The sequence below is a fragment of the Amblyomma americanum genome, chromosome 1 (genome assembly GCF_052857255.1).
Source record: "Amblyomma americanum isolate KBUSLIRL-KWMA chromosome 1, ASM5285725v1, whole genome shotgun sequence".
NCBI classification, from domain to species: Eukaryota; Metazoa; Arthropoda; class Arachnida; order Ixodida; family Ixodidae; genus Amblyomma; species Amblyomma americanum.
The window spans coordinates 226,637,193-226,658,759 of record NC_135497.1 but is presented as its reverse complement, the minus strand read 5'-3'; the positions used below and the strand labels follow the sequence as shown (position 1 = coordinate 226,658,759).

The following is a 21,567-nucleotide window of genomic DNA, read 5'->3' as shown; positions in this document are numbered from 1 at the left end:
ACAGGCGCGCAGTGATGCTTCATCTGGTAATGCTTACAAAGGGAGGAGCCCAAACGGGATGGCGCACCTGTTCGCGACGGGCGTTTGCGAATGCAATCGAGCTCGCTTGCTCAACCCTAGAATGTCGATCAGCTCGCTGTATCCACGCAGCCGTCACCGCATGCGTCCTTCCCCGGCCGCGGGCCTTTGCTTCTTGTGCCGGTATTCAATCTCAGAACCGAAATGGCAAGCGGCGCAACGTGTGACGTGAACCTGATCAAAAATGTGCCGATAGCTGTCATGCGTCTGAGAAGGGGTCACGGCAAATGCGCCGTGAAGGAGGCCGCCACGCTAACTTAAGCCCCAGTAGCTTTTCTTGGTCCACCGTAGCAGCCCCCCCCCCCCCCCCCCCCCCCCGCTTTGCGTGCTATCAGCTGCAGCGTTGAAACTCACCTGCCGTCTACTGCGCCAGTTATAGGTGGGCAAACGCGGTACAGGCGGTGCACCACACGGAAACGACGACTCGGCCTCCCAGAGCGGGAAGGCTCTGCAGAGGTGAGGAGCGGACGGTTTTCACAAGCAGCAGAGGGGCCAGACACGGCTGCAGCCGAGCGGAGGCGTCAGCTCACCGCAACGAGCGAAACCGCGCACGCACGCGGCAGCTGCTCCAGACGCCTGGCGCGTCCTTACAAATTACGCGCTCGACGCCGGGTCGCCACGGGCCACGGTAGCGCGAACAATGGCTGCCTCTGCCTGCCTCAGCTGTCCGTGCCCGTCTGCTGCGCGGCCGAGCGCGCGAGGGCGGCCGCCCAGGCCTCCGTTTCCGGCACGCAGTGCGGCGTGCGCGACATCGCACGGGGCTGGAGCGCCGCGGTGTGCACCTGCTCCACACCGCGGGCATCGAGAGCAGAGTGCTGGGCGTCTTGCCGGCACGGCACGTCCGCTACTGCTCCGCCGCATTGCAGAGCAGGTGCGAATGCACGGGCGGCGAAGTCATGCTGCTACAGCGCGGAGGCAGAGCGAAGAGTTTGAACAGTCGGTAGTAGATGGCTCAGGAGAGGGAAACCGGCGGAAGCAAGTAGGATAAGTGCACTTTTCCCGCCACCCGTGTTTCCCTCTCGCTTCGTCATCTCCAGTAATGATGCTACAAGGTGCCACTTTCCGCACCAACGCAGTGTCTGAACGTACCAGGCTCACCATCTCAGAATAAACCTCAGTTTGTTGATCGCCCAAAATAGCTCAACACTTTAGCGTCCATTCTTTCCATTTTCGTTTATTATGCAGAGACAGCTGTTAAGCGCCCGTTCCCTGGGTATATCGCATCGTTGTAGTAGTAGTAAAGCCCCTCAATTAACTAAAAGTAACGCCAACCTTGAAGAACGCCGCCCCCCTCCTACCCTGCGCATGTCCTCGATGAACGCCATCACATAATCTCGCGCGCTTTTTCTTGCCTGTTTTGCTGCTTCCTCCTCCCCCGCAGTGCCAAACAACGCGAGCGACGTAATGCGATCGCTCCGGAGAGCGTCTGCTGGTAGAGCACCTCGTAAAGGGAGTCACGGTCGAAAGGGAAGATGTTTTTTTTTATAGTTTATGGGTGTTTAACGTCCCAAAGCGACTCAGGCTACGAGAGACGCCGTAGTGGCGGGTTCCGGAAATTTCGACCGCCTGGGGCTCTTTAACGTGCACTGACATCGCACAGCACACGGGTCGAAAGGGAAGAGAATAAGCGGGGAAGCATGGGGAAGAGAAAGGAGACGAATATTATTGAATGGCTTAGGAAGCAGCTGTGAGTAATCGGAGGGGGGTGGTTAACACGGGAACCATCCGAATCATAGTTACCCTCCTTGGTGGTTACAGTGGAAGGAGGAGGGGGCTAACCTCGCGTTACACCGCGGTACCTGCCCTATGAGGGTTTGTTTGCTTTTTTGCTTCTTTTTGTGGCGTCATAATTGAAAGTTTGGCACCTCGAGAGGGGGGGGGGGGGGAATAATGCGCGCTGTCGACGGCTGAGCACTCAAGGCCCTCAGCCAGTATGGATATTTAAGCGGGTCCTAGAGCTTTCGCGAAGCCTGTGTACCTGCATAGCTTTACGATTGCGTAGCTGCCTTCACCATTGCAGACAGTTAATATCAGGCGTTGCATGTGCCGAGATGCGCGACGCGGCCTTTTAGTCATCACCAACTTCGGATGCTCATCGGATGAACAATAGATCAACGTTGTCTTCACGTTGCCTAACCATGGGTAAACGTCAATGGTTAATAATAATAATAATTGGTTTTTTGGGAAAGGAAATGGCGCAGTATCTGTCTCATATATCGTTGGACACCTGAACCGCGCCGTAAGGGAAGGGATAAATGAGGGAGTGAAAGAAGAAAGGAAGAGTTAAGTGCCGTAGTGGAGGGCTCCGGAATAATTTCGACCACCTGGGGATCTTTAACGTGCACTGACATCGCGCAGCACACGGGCGCCTTAGCGTTTTGCCTCCATAAAAACGCAGGCGCCGCGGTCGGGTTCGAACCCGGGAACACCGGATCAGTAGTCGAGCGCCCTAACCACTGAGCCACCGCGGCGGGTAACGTCAATGGTTAAATGGTATAAACACCTGCTTCCTGTTGTCTCTTACGTTGGCTAAACGTAAAGTAGGGTAGAGCTGCGGTCAAATGCCAATAAACGACTGACGTTGATGTCAATCTTGCCCGCATTGTGCCCGTTTCGCTACAGTGTCGGCGCGCTGGTTGGGTGAAACACCAAATTGTGAGCGTTTTATTTGTTAAAGTCAACGGACCCAGAATGGTAATGCTACTCAGCATGACCACTAAAAAGATGGTTTCTGTTTTTGCTCACAACTGAGTTGCAGAAGCTGATCGCGCATTAGGCCTCTCTTCAGAGCTGAACGTTGTTTCATCACGTTCCACGCAAGTTCCTCAAAATAACTTTGGTTCTTCCAAGTTCCAGCATCTGCCGTCGACATACATTTGGAAATCAAACGATCGGAACATCGCAGCAGGCCGCGACGCAGTTGGGGACGAGTATGGCCTGATAGGAGGCAGACATGCCATTCGCCAGCTTCGGTACAGTTCCACAAGAAGTTAGCTCGGTAATATTACCTTCGAAAAATCAGGAACTTTTTCGAAGCGTACACATTTGATAACGGGCCACAGTTGGCTCATCGCAAGGGGCGTGGCGTGAAACGTGTCACGCAGTCACAATTTCCTTTTCTTTCCCTTTTTTTACGTAAATAAGGAAAACCTTCTCAAGCATGGCGCCACGCGCAGTAAAATACGGTATTGCACAGTTGAGGGGAAGTTACTCAACGCCGCGGGGTGCACACTACGGGGCGCCCACTGCACGTAAGCCGTGCTTGCGCACGCGTACTACCAGGCGGTGCGCGCAGCCGGCACAGCAAGCTCTGCACACACATCCGGAATATCGCGGGCACCTCAGATGCGGCCACACAATGCACAGAGAAGGCAGGGAAAGCCTCTCGAGCGAATCCTGGCGGGCTCCGCGTGAGAGCCGAAGCGGGTCCCCAACGAAGAAAGCGGCGGTCTTCTGGGCGAAAACGCAACAGGGCGAGAGGGAGCTTTATTCGGCACAGGTAAGGCACGCTATATTGCGCCGCCTGCCAGCCAGCGAGGCAGATCAAAACGCCGGAACGAAGAGCCGGTGCCGCCCGTGCTGGCCGCATATGCATGGGCCCGCGGCGAAAGCTGCCGGTTCGGATGGCCTCGCAGGCGCTGAGAGGGAGCACCCACCACGCGTGGCCACCGAAAGCACATGGGCAACACTTTCTCCCCGGCTGAAATATCGGTCAGAAAAGGCGGCAGCCGGAACGGAGCCCTCCACGAGCTCTTTTTTTCCCTCGGCGGACACGTTAAACGCGCCTAAAGAGCTGTGGGAAGAAGGCTTTACGAAAACACAACAAGGAAAGTCGTTCGCCCTTCTATCGTTCCCTTCGTTACTGCTTCTTTAATTTTTTTTCCTCCCCGCTAGCCGCTTTATTCCTTTTCCTATATACACCCGCGGCGGTAGCACGCGACGGCTCTGTGGCGCGTTGTTGGTCACGGCTTTGTTACAAGCGGCTTCGGTTGATAATAATAATAATAATAATAATAATAATAATAATAATAATAATAATAATAATAATAATAATAATAATAATAATAATAATAATAATAATTGGTTTTTGGGGAAGGAAATGGCGCAGTATCTGTCTCATATATCGTTGGACACCTGAACCGCGCCGTAAGGGAAGGGATAAAGGAGGGAGTGAAAGAAGAAAGGAAGAGAGAGGTCCCGTAGTGGAGAGCTCCGGAATAATTTCGACCACCTGGGGATCTTTAACGTGCGCTGACATCGCACAGCACACGGGCGCCTTAGCGTTTTTCCTCCATAAAAACGCAGCCGCCGCGGTCGGGTTCGGTTCCGGCCGATCTCAATTTCGACGAGGGCGGGGTGCAGCAATATCCGTGCGGCTACCCTTACAAAAATGACTTTTGAGCTTCAGTGGACGCCTTGTCGACCTCTTGTTGAATCAACTGGAAACCAACATGAACCCAGTGTATGTTGAGCGCACTCAATATATCTGCTACAAAAAATTTTAGTTGGTTACACTCAGCATAGTCTATATCGAATAATTTAAGTTTATTTTCAGCTTTAACAGCTTTTCAGAGTATACAAATTGTAAATTTAGGCCCAAAGGTGCATTAGCCGGAACATGGAAATCGACTCCTTTCACCAAGTATTCGATAGGGTTGCAAGTACTCCTCTGCATTGCATATTTCGGTAGACTATGGGTACGATCTCACATAAATGACAAGTTACGCGAAAACTGAATATGTAGTGATAGTTATAAGTACTGTGGAACATGACAATGTTCTGTGCTAACACGTGGCGTCATCTAACTGTTCATAATGAGCGGGTTTCTCCAATAGAGAAAATATCTTGCTTCTTGCATATGTAGTTCTCGGTTTTCGAAATCCTGTGGAAGCCCACCCATTAATATTTTTCTAGCTAACTGCAATTAAGGTAATGCAATGGCAAGCCTTGAATACTTTAATTTAGTTAAGCTAAGTTTGCGCGAATAGGACAAGGACAAGAGTCAAAGAAACGATTACAACATCACGCGTGCGCTGGTGTCGTGTTCGTTCCCTTGCCTCTTCATGTTCTACTCGCCCAGTCTTACGTTTCCTGGAAATGAACCAAGTAGCTCGCAAGAACGTTCCACTGTAGCTTTAATTCTGTTTTCGGCTTTTCTTTTGGAGGCCCTGTGAGCAGCAAATTACCAGGAATTGGCTGAAGATGACGATGATGTGAAAAACAATGTCTTCTATGGTCGCCAGGGAAATCAAGCAGATCACGCATGCTCTACTTGCACGATTTCTCTTAGCATTAGTATCTTCTGCATCACAATAGCGAGTGACCAAAGCCAGCAGGCTGTTCACCACAGTCATGCCGATTTCAACCAATTTTTTGTTGAACGTTGTCAACACATTACTTGTTGAGTAGTTTCCGTTGAATTTATGTTGAACCGTGTTGAATCATGGCATTCGTGTCTAAGCCTAGCTAAATGAAATCGGGACTAACTTTGACATTAACATTATGCGTATTAAGAAAGCATTCAGCTTTTAAGACTCTAGTAAACCACTCAAAACTATTTTTTTTTTTGCACAGAAAAAAGTGCCAGTGATCCAATATGCTACATTAGACAATATGCTACAATAGACATACATTCTTCGCGGATTTGTAAGTGAGCTCATAAAAAGGGCGCTTAATTAGTGTTCTATTTCGGCTGTTTATGAATTAATCAAGGTCTTCAACTAACAGAACGTCGCATGTGAAGTTTATTACTTCAGCTACACGTACAAAAATAAACAGTAATAACCGATATAAATTTGCTGATCGGCAGGTGGCGCATAAGATGAAGTTGTGAACTCTTGGTCATTTTCTGTTGCAGCCTCGTGTGCTATACTGTTCCATGCTCCGAATCTGATGGTTGTATAGGCGAAGGTGCATGTATTTTAGTATGAGTGTATGTATATGCACACGCGTGTGTGGATACGATCATGCCGTTGTATACAACACAACGGCATGATCGTATCCACACACGCGTGTTTATATACATACGCTCATACACAAATACATGCACTCTCGCCTATACAACCATCAGATTAGGAGCATGGAACAGTGTAGCACACGAGGCTGCAACAGGAAATGACCAAGAGGTCACAACTTCACCTCATGCGGCATCTGAGCTTCGCCCTTATATACTCCTACACAGGGGTGTCCGTATCTGCGCAGGTGGTGGCCTGCCGATCAGCAACGTTATATCAGTTCTTACTGTTACTATTTATTTTTTTTATGTGCAGTAGAAGCAATAAACTCCTCATGCGAAGTTCTGTTAGTTGAAGACCTTGATTAATTCATAAACAGCATAAATAAATAATTATTTAGCGCCCTTTGTATGAGCGCACTTACAAATCCTCCGATGAATGTATGTGTGCAAGAGCATACTGGATCACTGGCATCACGTGAACACGTGAACGTGAAATTGCAGCAATATGAATATACCGCCGAAAATTCCACAGGTAGTTGGCCATCCCTTATGAAAATGGTCTATAGACGCCCTTTAGACTGATTTATTTCAATAGACAGTCTATAGAGAATTTATAATAACCGCCCTGATTTCCTTTTGTCTATAGATGGTCCATAGACTACCTATAGACTGAAGTCTATAAGTCTATAACCGCATCAATTTCCTTTTGTCTATAGATGGTCCATAGTAGACACCTTTTCATGGCCTACCCTTGAACCAGCGCGCCTGCGCTGGCGTCCCTGGTGTTGAGGGTATCCTACCATAGTTGCCACCTCTCTCCGAGCTGTGACATCGCCGACTCGCCTAGCGGTTCCACGGCCCTGTGTGTGGTTTTCGAAGCGGCGTGCTTCTACTATGTCGTACTCTGATCGAAAAATCATCTGGCTGGAACTGCGCTGTCTACGGCTGCACTAACAACCAGCGCAAAAGAAACATTCTAGACGTCATCGTGTGCCCACAGCACAGCGTTCCGCGAGAGGAGTGTCGATGCGATATGTTTACTTTGCATCGTTTCCCCACGTCGCCTGCACTGCGGCAGCAGTATATCGCTGCCGTCAACAGGAAGAACTTTGACGCGACAGAAGCCTCCCGTGTGTGCTCGCGACACTTCGTCGGAGGAAAGAAGACGGAGGAAAACGTTGTCCCCATGCTGGATATGGGCTACGAGAAGAAAGTAAGTTTCCGTCGTCTTTCGCTCGCGACCCAGATGAGCGCACACGCTTCTGCTACGACGATTTACCAGCACCTTTTTTTCAGGTGGTTGTTGGACGCCGCCTAGTCAGACAGACGTACACACCGCAACCGAAGAAGGTACGCTGTGATGTTTCACGTCCATATTTCACGTACATTTTGAAAGTGTGACAGCCCGTGCCTCTTTGTAGATACGGAGATCGACTGGCGCCAAGACGGGGTTGTGCAGCGATGCTGGACAGATAACTGACGTTGGCGCGCAAGCGTGCCCTGATTTAGTAAGTTTATTATCTTCTGACTGTTACAGTGCAGGCGCAACGAAATAATCAAAAGAGAGAATGGCATGCTCGTTTAGGTTTTGGAGCTTGCGCGGTTGAGCGACATCGCGAATCGCCGAAACCAGACGCACGTTACTTTACTTTTTCATGTGCTTCGGAAATTACCTGCCGTTTTTTTTTTTTGCACTGTTTCATAGCCAGACAAGTACCATTGAAAGGCCTCTACCTCATGGGCAGAAGAGTTTTATACGTGCAGCATTAAGTGAATGCCCTGAAAAATGTTCTCTTCCTCTCCTGTACGTGGGTGCATAATTTACATACTAGACTGTGCTGGTATTATGTTTCGGCGTAGTTAACTTACCAGAGGGTGCTTCTTTCAGACAAGTTCTTTCCTCCAGCTGCAATGACACATAGTTATCCATCTAGGGTGAAATTGACATTTTTAATGATGCCTCTGCATTCATGGTGAATGTGGCTGTGTAAATGTCACAGGTTACGAGGAAAGCACTAAATGGTAAAATTGTTATTTTTGTGCAGTCCATGTCTGATGATAAGGATACTGATACACCACTTGAGGAGTACGAGGCTTGCTTGGTAAGTGAAAACCTTGCATACCACTTAATGTCCACAACTTTCACATTCTGGAGCACATTTGTGTGCATGTCATGGCATCATTGATTGCTCGCAGCTACACCCTCCTAAGTCATTAAATCATGCCCTTGTGAGACGTTTGGAATCATTGTTAGGTCTAAAGTAATGCAAATGAAAGCTCTTCTAAACATTTTTTCTTTTGTAGAAAGTTGCGCAGGCATATCAAGTAGGAACTATCTGTACTGTCGAGGACAAAAGTTTGCGGGATGAGAGTTTTTGGAAAAACGTTTATTGTAGCTTCACCTCGCTGCCCAGTCGCCCGATATTGCTACCGGAGGAAGGGGCATTTAGGCCTTTAACACCTTCATTCAATATTCATTCATTCATTCATTCATTCATTCATTCATTCATTCATTCATTCATTCATTCATTCATTCATTCCAAGAACTCAAGTCCCACAAAAATTTGTCTGCGATAGTACAGCTTGCGTCAGTATATCCACTAAGGCAGGACGCGGTCACCCTAATGTTTCCTTCCGCATCTAATGCTTAAGGTGCCAAAAGGCAGCGTCATTAAATGCTTTATATGATACAAGCTGAGAGAGAAGTTCGTACTCATGCGGGCATATCTGAACTGCTAATAAATACAGACTTTGTTCAGAATGGAAACTTTGAAATACAACACCATTGTGTAGTTTGGAGCAAGGGCTAGTTTCACTTCATAACTGCATGGCGGCCGACTTTGTGCATCATTGCAACACATACCGATATGTCACTGCCTCATAGGCAGAGGTGTTTCTGGATAAGTACACACACAGCATTAGGTGAATACCCTTTTTTATTTTTGCTGCCTTGTATGTATGCATATAACTTGCACACCTTAGTGTATTGGTATTTTATTCGGCCCTGTTCATCCACCCAACAGTACACGTTCCAGCTTTCAATGCATCTAGAGTAAAATGTGGGTTGCCTGACTGACAGTGCATTGACATCTAGGTTAGGTGTAAAGGCCAGTTTCACCACAGAACTGCATAAATGGTTGAGCTGGCGCTAGATAGCAACATTATGAGCATAATTCTGACCAAAAGGCCACTGGTCATCAATATGCAATGCTCATACCGATAAAATAGTAATAAAAATCTGAAGTGCTGTAACTCTTTTCTGCTGGCGCTAAATCAGACATTGGGCCCCAACACTATGATGCATTAAACTGCTAATACCCATCTGTAACCTATCTTAGTGCATATTAGATAAAAAGTAGTCAGTGTGAAGCGAAACACTGTAAAATATGTCTTGCATTTGGTCAAGGGTTGAATTCTGTACCAGAAAATGGATTTGGCTTGCATAATGGAAACTAGCGGCGACAAATATGCATGCTGCAACACATTTTTCATTTTATAAATGGATTAAAACCACACATTGGTAACTGCACTTTAATATGAATTGATACAGGCACCCGATGACATGGTCGAGGAGCCAAAATCAGATCAAGTGGCAACTGCCGTGGTAAGTGCTTTCCCAGGTGCCTATGTTAGCACTAAGTTCCACATTAGTTCTAACAAGCGAATGTGCTTAGCACTATGATCAACAGTTGACATGCATTTTTCTTCGATGCAGGTAGTGCCCGACATGGCCGAGGAGGCAATTCTAGACCAAGTACTAATACCTACTATGGCAAGTGCACTCCTATCATCTGCAATCTGTTGTTTTAGTTGGCTGCACTCAGAATGCACGTGCCGTGACATATTCAGCACTTGTGCTTCAATTTATGATATGGAGGTAACAAGGACTTTAGTGCGTAAGCCCTAATCCAATGGGTACAAATCCCGAGCAAAATTGTTCGTTGTCTGTCTTCCGTGAGCTCTCCGTCCCGCTACATTGTTCACTCTGTAATCTCCTACAAAGAAAAAAATGTGTGGTTTTGCACTGACTTGAATGTAGTAAACATTCTCCGCGTGCTTTTGTATATGTTTAGTAGACGACACTTGTAAGGTCGCGCTAAAATGTAAAGATTTGCGGCTAGGTAAATAAGTTCTGTTCCCATACCGGTCTTCAAATGTTTGGGGAAAAAGCTCCAAGGTCATCTTGCATATCAGAAAGCATACTGGGTGCTACTGCACATAACACTGCTGTTCACACTGAATGCACAACATTTTTCCATAATGCAGGCAGCTGCTGAAACGGCCGAGGAGATGACGGAGGATGAATTGACACCTGCCGTGGTAAGTGCCCGCCTGCCTCCAGCTGTGTGCTCTTCTCTGAGTGTTAATGTCATGGCTAAGGGCAGACGGTTACACCCAGAACGCGCCCTCCCCGAAATCCAATAACAGTGCGTCTCTTTGAGATGCTGATGATTGGTGCCTCAGCCTGTGTAGAACTAGTCTGTGCCTTGAAGATGATAGCAGCACGCATTATGACAAGCGTGCACTCTAGGACAAGTATCACACTGCCAGCAATACTCGATGCACATTGTTTTTTATTATTCAGGCAGCACCAGAAATGGCTGATGACGGGATCCCAGATGAAGCAGCACCTGCCATGGTAAGTGGCAACATGCATTTGTGCCCTCCATGGTACAAAGCTTTCATCAAAGCTGATGGAAAATGGTTGCATTCATTATGCACAAGCTCTGGCATGCACAAATATGTATCATTCACAAAATACAGGTTGCCAGCACCAGTACGTTTTCCCAGTGCTAAAGAGCTGAGCATGTAGAAGCGTATCCGCACTAACAACACACAGCAGTGAAGTCTCATGTAAGGCACTAGCAACTCACCATGACAGGTGCAGTGTGCTCACAAAGAAATTGAGAGAGATTAAGAGCTCCATTTCATAATTAAAATTCATATACAAGAGAAGAAAATAATTCAAAATGTAAACTTATGAAAGGGTGGTTGCCAAGTGATATTTGGGCCAAGCAGTTTTATTGGTTTAAGAAATAAAATCAGGATGATCTCTGTTCATGGAGATTACCTTTTAGTGCGCTAAATGTGGCGTGATGTGGAGGCAATGATTTTTGAACTCGTATGACTAAAGGTATTGCTGGAGATCATATCGTAAGCTTTTTAGTGAGCACATTTTCCACAATCCTCCATCATGTTCTGATGATGTGAAGTGCCAGTCCCCAATGTGCGCCACAGTTCTTTACACCTCAGCAGAAACAATTTTGCTACCAATTTTATGATGAGATCCTTTGGCACGCGTAGAGAAACTTAAGGAGTGGTCTATTGTCGAATTGTCATGGTTGCCGCGGGTTGGGTCCACTATGAAAGCAAACATAAGTTCATGCTGATGGAAGTCCAAGTGGCCACAAATAGCTGCTGCGCAGCTGAAGAATTCAAGGTGCTAGTTTGAAATGGAGGAGCCATTTTATTACTGGAATGCATTTAAAATGTGTACTCCTATGGTTCAGCCTCTAAGGTGTTACTTAGGGCTCAGAAAAAACTGAAAAGTTGATTCAAAAATATGTGCAGCTCACAAGCTGTAGTCGGGGAATGCAGCTCTGCTTAGGTTTACCATCCACACCAACATGCAGACCTGGCAACTTACTGCCCCTTTTTCTTTGCAATAAGAAGAAATTTGTTTATGGCCAACGAGTTTCTTATTACCAGTCAGGGAGGAGGTAAAAGGGTTCCGGCAGATGTGGCATGCTGATGACTTTTGTGCTTGAACTTATGCCTAGCTGGCCTAGTGGGATGCAGATGTTTCGAAAGTACTTCAGGACTATTTCTGGCAAACGTGCATGTGTAGCTTTGGATAATCACGAGACTGTAACCAATGTATTGGTGCATTGTTTTGTTATTTCATGCGCTAGTAACTCTTGCAACTTTCTTTCTATGCAGGAGCAATCTCCTGAAGTGAGAACTGCTTCAACTCAGTGGGAGGACCAGAACAATGAACATAGTTATTGCCAACGTGGTCTAGGCACATTGTCAGATAAACAGCAGCTATCTGCTGCAACGTTAGGAGAAGACGACTGTGTCTTTTATACAGGGCTGGGTAAAACACACTTCCAAAATTTGGTCACAGCAGTGAAAGTAGAGTTGAGGAAGCTCTTCACTGTGCTCCCCTATGAAGATCATCTGCTGCTCACTCTAATGCGACTGCGCCTTGGCCTTCTCTATGGGCACTTGGCTAGAATATTTCAAATATCAGTAGGGAGTGTCTGCAACATTTTCAGGCATGTACTGTCGGTGCTGTGCACCATTATGGAAAAAGTCGTAACTTGGCTACCGCGATCAATAACCCGAAACAGTATGCCCAAGTCATTCATTGACAATGGATACGACACAACAACATGCATTGTCGACTGCTCCGAAATAAACCTGCAGCGGCCAAAAAAACTGATGCCAAGGGCGCAAACCTATAGTAGCTACAAGGCGCACAATACTGTGAAGTTCCTTATTGCCATAGCACCAGATGGGTACATAATGTATGTGTCTCCAGCTTATGGAGGACGTGCATCAGACAAATATATTACAAAAGACTGCAAGCTGGAGGACCATCTCGGCCCAGGAGATGAAGTCATGGCTGACAGAGGCTTCACCCTGACAACGAGCATGATTATTCAAGGGGTGAAGCTTAACGTGCCTGCGTTCACAAAAGGTAAGGGTATCGTGTAAACATGCTATAATGAATGGCTCGATTGCCTCATGGATATGTCATTTTGCAGGGAAATCTCAACTCGTGAAGAGGAAGTCACCAGGACGAGAAGGATAGCTTCCGTGCGCATTCACGTGGAGCGCGCCATAAACAGGATTAAAACCTACAGAATATTTAAGCAGGCCCTGCCCATAAAGTCCAAGAAGACGATAAGCGATATGATTCTTGTTTGTGCAGGGCTTTGCAATCTCAAAGGTCCTTTAATTGCTACCAGAAGAGAGCCCACAACTGAGTAGATTTGTGCCATGTACCAGGGGCATAGCCAGGGAAGTGGGGGGGCTTACGGGGCTTCAGCCCCTCCCTCCCGACTCCCTCCTGAAATTTTTTCGAACTGTCCCGCACCGCCGACCAAAACAACCACCGGCGCCCGAAGTCATGCTGGATTTTGTCATCAAGTGTTTTTCAGACTAGAAAAGACATTTTGGCATGCACATGGCTAACTCTGGTTGGATTTCTTGGCAACGCCCGTGCACCTGGAGTCATGTAACGCAAGGGGCCCCATCCTAGCACCAACTTTCAAGGACCTATCGATGGCTCGCTGTTGCGACTAAAATTACTCGCAATACATGACCGGTGACAGCTGCTGCTGCGCAGTACACAGGAACGAAGGACAGCATCATTCAGAATTTTTCCTGCCCATTGCATATGTACAAAAATGTAAAGGTTCTTGAACGACAAACATTCATTAAAATATTCGTCCTCTACTTGCTAATTTTATCGCCTTTACGTTTTTCATATCAGCGGCATGCATGCACTGCTTTGCTGGTTTCATATAGTTTTAGACTTCGTGTGATATTTTCTTTACCTATTAAATATGCAAAAACATGGAAGCACTGGTATTCGTTATGTCTCCCACGAGTGAACGATAAGGGGATAGTTGGTATGACATGATTACAAGACATAAAACTGAGCAGGGACAAGACACAGAAGGGAAGCATAAAGGACGAGCTCGTCCTGTTTGCTTCCCTGTTGTGTCTTGTCCCCTGCTCAGGTTTATGTTTTGTAATCATGTCTCCCACGATTTTTAAGACATACGAATACATTCTTTTATTTAAAAAAAAAATACATATTACACTTGTCTAGACAGTGCGCAGCGTTATCTAATACACAATAGCATTGTCAATGGCAGTACAGTTATTATTGTTGCATTTGATTCTTCCACAAAGTCTGTGAGGAGGCCGTGCTGCAACATGTGCCCCCCCCCCCCCCCCCCCCCCCCCTCCCATGGAACAAAATTTCTGGCTATGCCACTACCAAGTACAAGAGTATGTGTGGAAAGTGGACGAAATAAAGTAGCCATACCATATGGCTGGAGCCATGTTGCAGTAGCCTTCCAAACTGAAACTTTGAAAGGACCTCATTTCAAAGCAATGACGTGGCTGGCATTTCAAAAATTGCACCTTACACATACTCAAAATTTGTCATTAATACCTTAAAGAAGAGGTCATTCTAATCCCCAATGTGCATATGAAGCAAAGAACCGGCAATGCAAATGTGGGGACACTGCACACGTGCACGTGGCCTTACTTCACATCATTTTCTAGATTGGTACTGCTTGCAGCCAATGTCAACACTTGTCCCAGCTGACTGGACTGCAAGGTATTTGAACTTGAGGTGTTTCACACACACAGCTTTCCAGTTTATGAATGCACAATAACTGTGGAACTAAATGGATGCATCTGTAATTAAAAGGCCTTATTATGGTGCTACACTCATTGAAATGGGTTTGGTCACTTTCTAATAACATTGTGCCATTTGTGCAAGCAATGCAATGTGCACTTATTTGCACATATATCCCAAATGGTGAACACAATGGCCATAAGCAATGCACACACGAAACAAGTGGAAACTCTAGACATCATTACACGTAACAGTGCATTGGTCATAGAGATATGGATTATAACAATGGTTTTGGCACTGAGCAGATCTGACGCTCTATAGATCACACAAAGCAAAAATTAGGCCACAACTTGTTGAATACCTGTCTTGAACCTGGAATCAATTCATGAATTGCAGGGTTTGTTTATGGTTTATGGGGGTTTAACGTCCCAAAGCGACTCGCTATGAGAGACGCTGTAGTGAAGGGCTCCAGAAATTTCGGCCACCTGGGGTTCTTTAACGTGCACTGACATCGCACAGTACACGGGCCTCTAGAATTTCGCCTCCATCGAAATTCGACCGCCGCGGCCGGGATCGAACCCGCGTCTTTCGGGCCAGCAGCCGAGCTTAAATGAAGAGGATGAAGGAAAAACAGGCAGCAGACGATCAGCAATCACAATGAAGCTTGCGCGTGTTCCAGCTATTCATAAAGGTGGTGCTTTTGAAGACTTGAACAACTATAGACCAATGTCAGTGCTTTCAGTCTTTTCAAAAGTTGCTGAACACATAATGAACAAAAGAAATGTCGATTTCCTCACTCTGCATAACTTGATAGTAAACAAGCAGTTTGGATTCAGAAAGAATAAGGCAACTGAAACTGCTTTACTTTATATTAAACAGAAAATTCTTGACAACATTAGGAAATGAGAGCTTACTTTGGGTTTATTTCTAGATTTCAGGAAAGCCTTTGATTCTGTCCATCATGATATATTAATAATAAAGCTACCGTTCTATGGAATCCAAGGTACAGCACATGCCCTGATGGAAAGCTGTTTAATTTGCAGGGAGCAATACACCACAATAAAGAGCACCGAATCTGATCGAGGCACTATTAAATACGGAGTTCCATAGGGATCCATTCTAGGCCCCATATTATTCTTGATATATATGAGTGATATTGTAAACACCCCACGCTGCTCTGAAATGGTATTACATGCAGATGACACTAATGTATTTTTTTTTCAGGTTGCAATAAAAGCTTCGTTTACAGGGAAGCAAATGAATGGCTTCACTATTTAGACTTTTGGTTAACCTTTAATAAACTAGACCTAAAGATAAACAAGATGGAATACCTGATTTTCAAGCCTAAAGGTAGCAAAAAAGATAGTGAGTTCAAATTAAAGTTCGGGAATAACATTATCAACCAGTCTAAGAGGATTTGCTTTCTAGGTGTTATCTTTCATGAAACGTTTTTCTTGAATTCGCACACAGAAGCTCTTCGAATTGAACTTAACGTGTTTTTGGCATATTAAACAGTACTCTATGACATACTAGAGATCAGTGAGCTATTCAAATATAAGTTATTTCTGGAAATCGTGCACCAGTATATGTTACACCGTTCAAATATTGAGGTTCAATACAAAAAGAAACACTCCACATCACCTTAGGGAAGATAAAATACAGGTGCCCCGATCTCGCACCAACTATGGTGATGTGAGATTATGTATGCAAATAGCAAATTTATTGAATCAATATCCAGCCATCTTTGAGTTATTACCAATCTACCCTTCACTACCTAAAGAAAACACTAAGACATATATACCTAATGGAATAATAAGTCAAAGAATTTCTTTTGTGTCATGGATGATATTTGGTTGTGTTGTACGTGTAAACAGTATTCAGGAATCTGTAAGCCTTTTTTTTCCATATACAGAAGCATGCACACAGTGCTCAGGGTTGTCCATTTGTTTTGTTTTGTGTGCTTGCATACATATTGGTTGTTGTACGATGTACTGTACTGCAAATGTGTTCGAATATGCCTATAGTGGTTGCCACTGCTGTCAGGGGTGGGATGGCCTCATCACGCAAAAATGCCATTAGCCTTCTCACCCAGGACAAATTTTGTATATTTTTGTCCCAAATAAACTGTACTACTACTACAACCTGAATGATGCAGGTTCGATCCTGGTCTAGCCTGTCGCGTTTCGATAGAGGCAAAATGCTAGAGGCCTGTGTTCTATGGAATGTCAGTGCACGGTAAGAAACCGCAGGTGGCCGAAATGACTCCGCAACCTTTTACTACGGCGCCTCTCATAGCCTGAGTTACCTTGGGTTTTTGGAACACATAAAACCAAACCAAAACATCGACTAGCTTTCTTGAATGGGATAGCCAGGATATATATGCCTTGTGTTGTAAAGCACATTTGTAGAGATGGAGTGGGAATTTTTTTTTCAGTTCCTCTTTTTTTTTTCTTCCTTTGTACAGGTCAACATGCCTGGATGACTGACTGCAAACAACAGGTCGCAAGATTGCTTCTGAGGAAACTATATTCGGACCATTACTTTCAACATTTATTTTTATGTGGTGCATTCTTATGATGCATGTATTGCATATTCCTTGCCTGCATAGCTTGGAAATAAACTAAATTGTAAGTATATTGATCGTCATGTCATTTGTGAAGACCGTGTGGTGACCTTTTTCAACAGTTGTAGACTGTCTATAGGCAGTCTACAGACAATGGTCTATTAAGGTTTTTAGACGGAGCTCTATAGACTGTCAATAGACAAATATCTACAGCATTACCAGGCCACATAACTGTGGAATGTCTATAGACAGTCTATAGACCTATGTCTACTGGACCAGTAGATTTTTGTCTATAGACAGAAATCTACAGGAAGTGTATGGCCTAAGTCTATAGATCATCTATAGAGTGCCTATAGACCTGTGTCTATTATCAGTAGACATTTGTCTATAGACAGTCTATGGACAGAAGTTTATAGGAAGTGTATGGCCGTAAATCTATAATCTTCTATAGACTGTCTATGGACCTGTGTCTACAGACTGTCTATGAACCTATCTACTTTCAGTAGACATTTGTCTATGGACTGTCTATAGACAAAAGTCTACTAAAAGTGTATGGCCATAAATCTATAGATTGTCTATAGACTGGTCTACAGGATTTGTCTATAGACAGTCTATAGACTTCTTAAACTAAAGTCCATAGACAGTCTATGGACTGTCTAAGGAAATTTTTGTAAGGGATCTGGTTCAATACGAATCCCTAGTATTTTTTTTTACCACAGCCGAGATTCAGAATGATTTGTTCGATCACCCTCGTAATTTCAACATGGGTTCAACATGAAAGCAATGCAGAAATTGTGTTGAGAATGCTCAACTCTAGCAAGGTGGCCACTTTTCTGTTGACATTCTACGCTGCCTCAACAATCGACCAACCCAAGCCCTGTTCAGGAACGTCAGAGCCCGTTGTTGCTTCCAATGCTACTATGCTCTTCTTCCTTGCAATGATGCTACGCTTGACGCATGTGTATATATAGTTTCGGACGGGTGTTTGGGTAAATTACAGTTTGGAATGGCTTCGCTGCTAAACCTGTTGTGGGCGTTTGACAATACTCACCTATACTCGTTTTCGTGATTTTATTTGTACGCTTTCTCGCTTCCACAATGTACAAGTATGCTGTTCGCAGGGCATTCAATCGCCATCTATAACTTCTGCATCGGCGTGCACTGCAGCCAACCCGGCTTCTTCTGACTCATCGACGTTCGCCCTTCCTGTGAAGGGGAAGAAAGTAATGTTGACGCTGAGGCATGGCCTGGCATTCTGACACAGGGGAAGGACACATTGCGGAGACAAGATGCATGGATCGCTGTCTATCCGTCCCGTCTCTGCCTTGTTTCACAACAACCTTGTGTCGCAAGCTCTACCCTAGTCAGCGGTAGATACGCGGAAATATTGTCCATTTGAACCTCTTTTTTTTTTCAGCCCATACATAAAACCTTAAAGCACGCTTTATTGCCATTATCACCAAGGGCGCAAAACCAACACCATCGCATTCTTCGTGAATGCGGAGTTTACAGTGGTGGGGTCGATGCAGCAACATTGAAAGTCTGATTTCTCGCCGAACTGAGCAGCTTTTTTGTCGCAACGGCAGCAGCTCCAACATGAAAGTTTGTTGCAGTAATTGTAGCGCTCAGAACGTACCTCAGACACCTTGTGCCTTACTGCCGCAACTTAATTTCCTCTCAAACGAAACTTAAAGACCTAACGAAAGTACAAAAAATAGATCCAGGACCTGAACTTGCTTCTTCCTCTCGCAGAGTCGTGAAGGGGACGTCGATGACTTCATGCAAGTTTTGTTTTGAGTGAAAAAAAAAAGTAAGTTCTACGGCTCTCTCCGGCTACGTTGCTGTTTTTCTGGCAGCAAAAGACGCATTTATTGGTGAGAAATTTTAATTTATAAATGGAGCATTTCTTTTTCCCTGCCACTCGAATCAAACTCGTGCCAGCAGGGCTAAGAATGCTTCCGTGGCAGCTGTTTGCAAGTGAGTGGCAGCGTAAAATACCCCCAGGGATCCGTGTGAAAACTGTCTTGGCACCATCCCAGTGCTCTTGCAAAAGCGGCCGGTGGCGGCGATACCTGTGTTTCGCTACCTTTTTGCCTTTCATAGCTTATATGAACGCTTCGTTTTCAGTAAAAGCAGCCTCTTTGTTAGTAAAACGCGGTAACCCATTGATCCAGGTCAACTTCAGTGCGTTCTCAGCCTTGAACAGCCTTTAACATCGAGTGAAGAAAAAAAGGGGGGAGTGGGGAGTACTGGTCTGGCAGTCTCTGTAAGACGCAAGCGTTCCCTGCAGTGAGCAGGAAATGATCGACCAGTTAGTATCTGACAATAAACAAATGCGGGAAAGTGGGAATCATAGTCCAGATTTAGCGTCACTCCTGACAGAAGAAGAAAATGTCGAGAGAGGGTCTGAGTCCCACGTCTTCGGCACATCAAGCGGCCCCTCGTGCCAATGGCGCGCCAGTCGGCACTTGGTGATTTATCCCCCGCTTACAGAATTTTAGCGCTGACGCCAAGCGTGTATCAAAAGCCTTCGTTCCGCGCCTTACCACCACCAAGCGACTGGACGGCGCCGAGAAAACCGCTACGACTGTGCAGACGCAGAGAGGGCTCCGCTGGCTGGTATATGTAGTAGACAGACGGACATACATTACAAAACAAACTACACGGGGAAAACCCGGGAAAAAGAAGACAATAAAGCGACAAGGAGTGGAGATCTCGACGCTCGTAAAACGTGCCAAGTCTCGTAATTGGCGGCCAAGCGAGCAGCGCGATTCCGGGGGCACGGCACTACTCACTGCTGCCCTACACGAAAGGTGCGCGCACGTATACGCACGGCGCGTGATGACGACGTGAAGAGCAGCAAGAGACGAGGAGGGGGCTGCAGGGTGAGGTCAGCGCGGAATCATATGTGCGGAGAGGGCAGCCGCAGTTCCGGGTGGCAGCGGTGCTGGTGGCGGCAAGGGATCGGCCACCGGAGCCCTCCGTTAGAAGGGCCTTAATTGCATCACGCCCTTTGCGCCGTCAGGCCGGACACAATAGAGCCGGAGCAGGCCCGGGCATATGCCCTCCTCCAGTTTCCTTTCTCCCTCTCTCGCCCATTCCGGGAACGCCTCTCGTCCGGATTTGGCCGCAGTTCATCTCGCCGCCACAAACAGCGGTGTTGCCGCCGCCGCTCTTGTTGTTGTGGGCTGCCGCTGCTCTTTACCTCGGCGGCTGCCCCGGCTCCATTCACGCGAGCAAGCACGAGCTTGTCCATCCGATCACGGCCCCCGATGGGGCGACGGTTGAAGCGCACGAGCCGATTCGACCGCCATTCTGCTTCGCAGACGGCGGGGATGGTGGTGGTAGTGGAAGTAGCGCTCTTACGTTCCGATACTGCCGCTTGCGAGAAAAGCGGGAGCATTCACTGACGTCGCAGCGACCGCCATTTTTTTGTATGCGGGGCACTGCGAAAGGCTGCGAGCGTGTCTATAATGGCATTATCGCCACCTCCTCCGGCCTGTGCTGCTGAAGCTCCGTGCTGGACAGCAAAATGGCACCCGTGACGTCACGTGAATACATCAGTTACCACGGCTGCTTGTTAATTCCACGACGACATTTAGTCTTTTTTTTTAATTTTAGATGTTAACCTTTCTTACCCATGTGCTGCGCGATGTCAGTGCGCATTCAAGAGCTCCAGGTAGTCTACAGTAATGCAGTATCCTATACTGCGGCGTCATTCTCAGCCTACGTACACCTTCAAGTCGCTAAACTCCGCATACCTATATTGTAGTAATGCATGCCTTAGTGCTTGGGTCGAACCACCCAGAGGATTGCCCCCGAGCCCCTTTTTTAAGTGCCAACGCTGGTGGGTTCTAGATGGCCACTTGTACGGAACCGTGTGTCGTGGACACACCTTAAAGGCGACAAAGGCCAACCAACGGCAGCTCCATTACTAGAATAGAGTGCACAAGTAGCCCGGCCCTTTCTTAAACGGTTCGCACTTTAGCGTGCTTTGCATGCTCGTATACAGTTCAAAAATTGCAGAATGGCTATTCTTCCGGCATTGCGCAGGCGACGTCAATTTTTTTTTTTGCTTCTTGAGCGCCAGGCGTCAGATAGGATATCTCAGTGCTTTCCGGCTAATAAACTGTGGCATGTCGCATCTGACATTCGAGCCGTAATGTCTTCCCCCAACTGCAGAGAAAATAATGATAATGTAACCTAATTTATGACAACTAAATCTGCATAACGGACCCGACGAAACCGATGCGGCAGGCTGTAAATATAGCGTTCCTAATGTATCTGTATAATGCTAATCGTGGGCATAAAAAAAAAATAGAAGGAACAAAGAAGCGCCGTACGCCAAGATTATTGGTGCGCTAACTGAATCGTTCACGCGTTGCGCTGGCGCGACTTAAAACACCTCAGGAATCGAACTGTTTGCCTTTGCGGTGTTCCCACAAACAGACCTAGACCCTCGCGGTTATTGTCCCGCGCATGCGCAATGGCGCCCCGCTATCCCCTTAACCCGTAGGACCACCTTGTTCTAAATACTCCCCAATATCCCCGTGCCGAAAGGCAGCAGGAATCGCAAAGTAACAACCAGTC

The 21,567-nt window shown here is 46.4% G+C and overlaps 2 protein-coding genes across 3 annotated transcripts in view; one reads left to right on the top strand and one right to left on the bottom strand.

The window, feature by feature from the left end:
• ko (Stork-head domain-containing protein knockout) overlaps positions 1-21,567 on the bottom strand; it is a 366,522-nt gene that overhangs the window by 290,635 nt on the left and 54,320 nt on the right. The window lies entirely within an intron of this gene.
• On the top strand, positions 6,717-13,498 carry LOC144114697 (uncharacterized). Of its 2 annotated transcripts, XM_077648595.1 has the most exons (10): positions 6,717-7,247; positions 7,331-7,384; positions 7,456-7,542; positions 8,080-8,136; positions 9,585-9,638; positions 9,750-9,810; positions 10,305-10,354; positions 10,620-10,673; positions 11,975-12,737; positions 12,805-13,498. In XM_077648595.1, the coding sequence occupies exons 1-10, from the start codon at positions 7,068-7,070 to the stop codon at positions 12,849-12,851; spliced, it is 1,407 nt and encodes a 468-aa protein (XP_077504721.1). In that variant the 5' UTR covers positions 6,717-7,067; the 3' UTR covers positions 12,852-13,498. The 2 variants fall into 2 exon arrangements, with proteins under 2 accessions (XP_077504721.1, XP_077504722.1); XM_077648596.1 differs by lacking the exon at positions 10,620-10,673.

Bases quoted from the DNA above. Each gene is read 5' to 3' on its own strand.
- LOC144114697 (XM_077648595.1), top strand. From the start codon at position 7,068: ATGTTTACTTTGCATCGTTTCCCCACGTCGCCTGCACTGCGGCAGCAG. The intron at 10,355-10,619 runs GTAAGTGCCCGC...TTTATTATTCAG, and splicing joins ATGAATTGACACCTGCCGTG to GCAGCACCAGAAATGGCTGA. The intron at 10,674-11,974 runs GTAAGTGGCAAC...CTTTCTATGCAG, and splicing joins ATGAAGCAGCACCTGCCATG to GAGCAATCTCCTGAAGTGAG.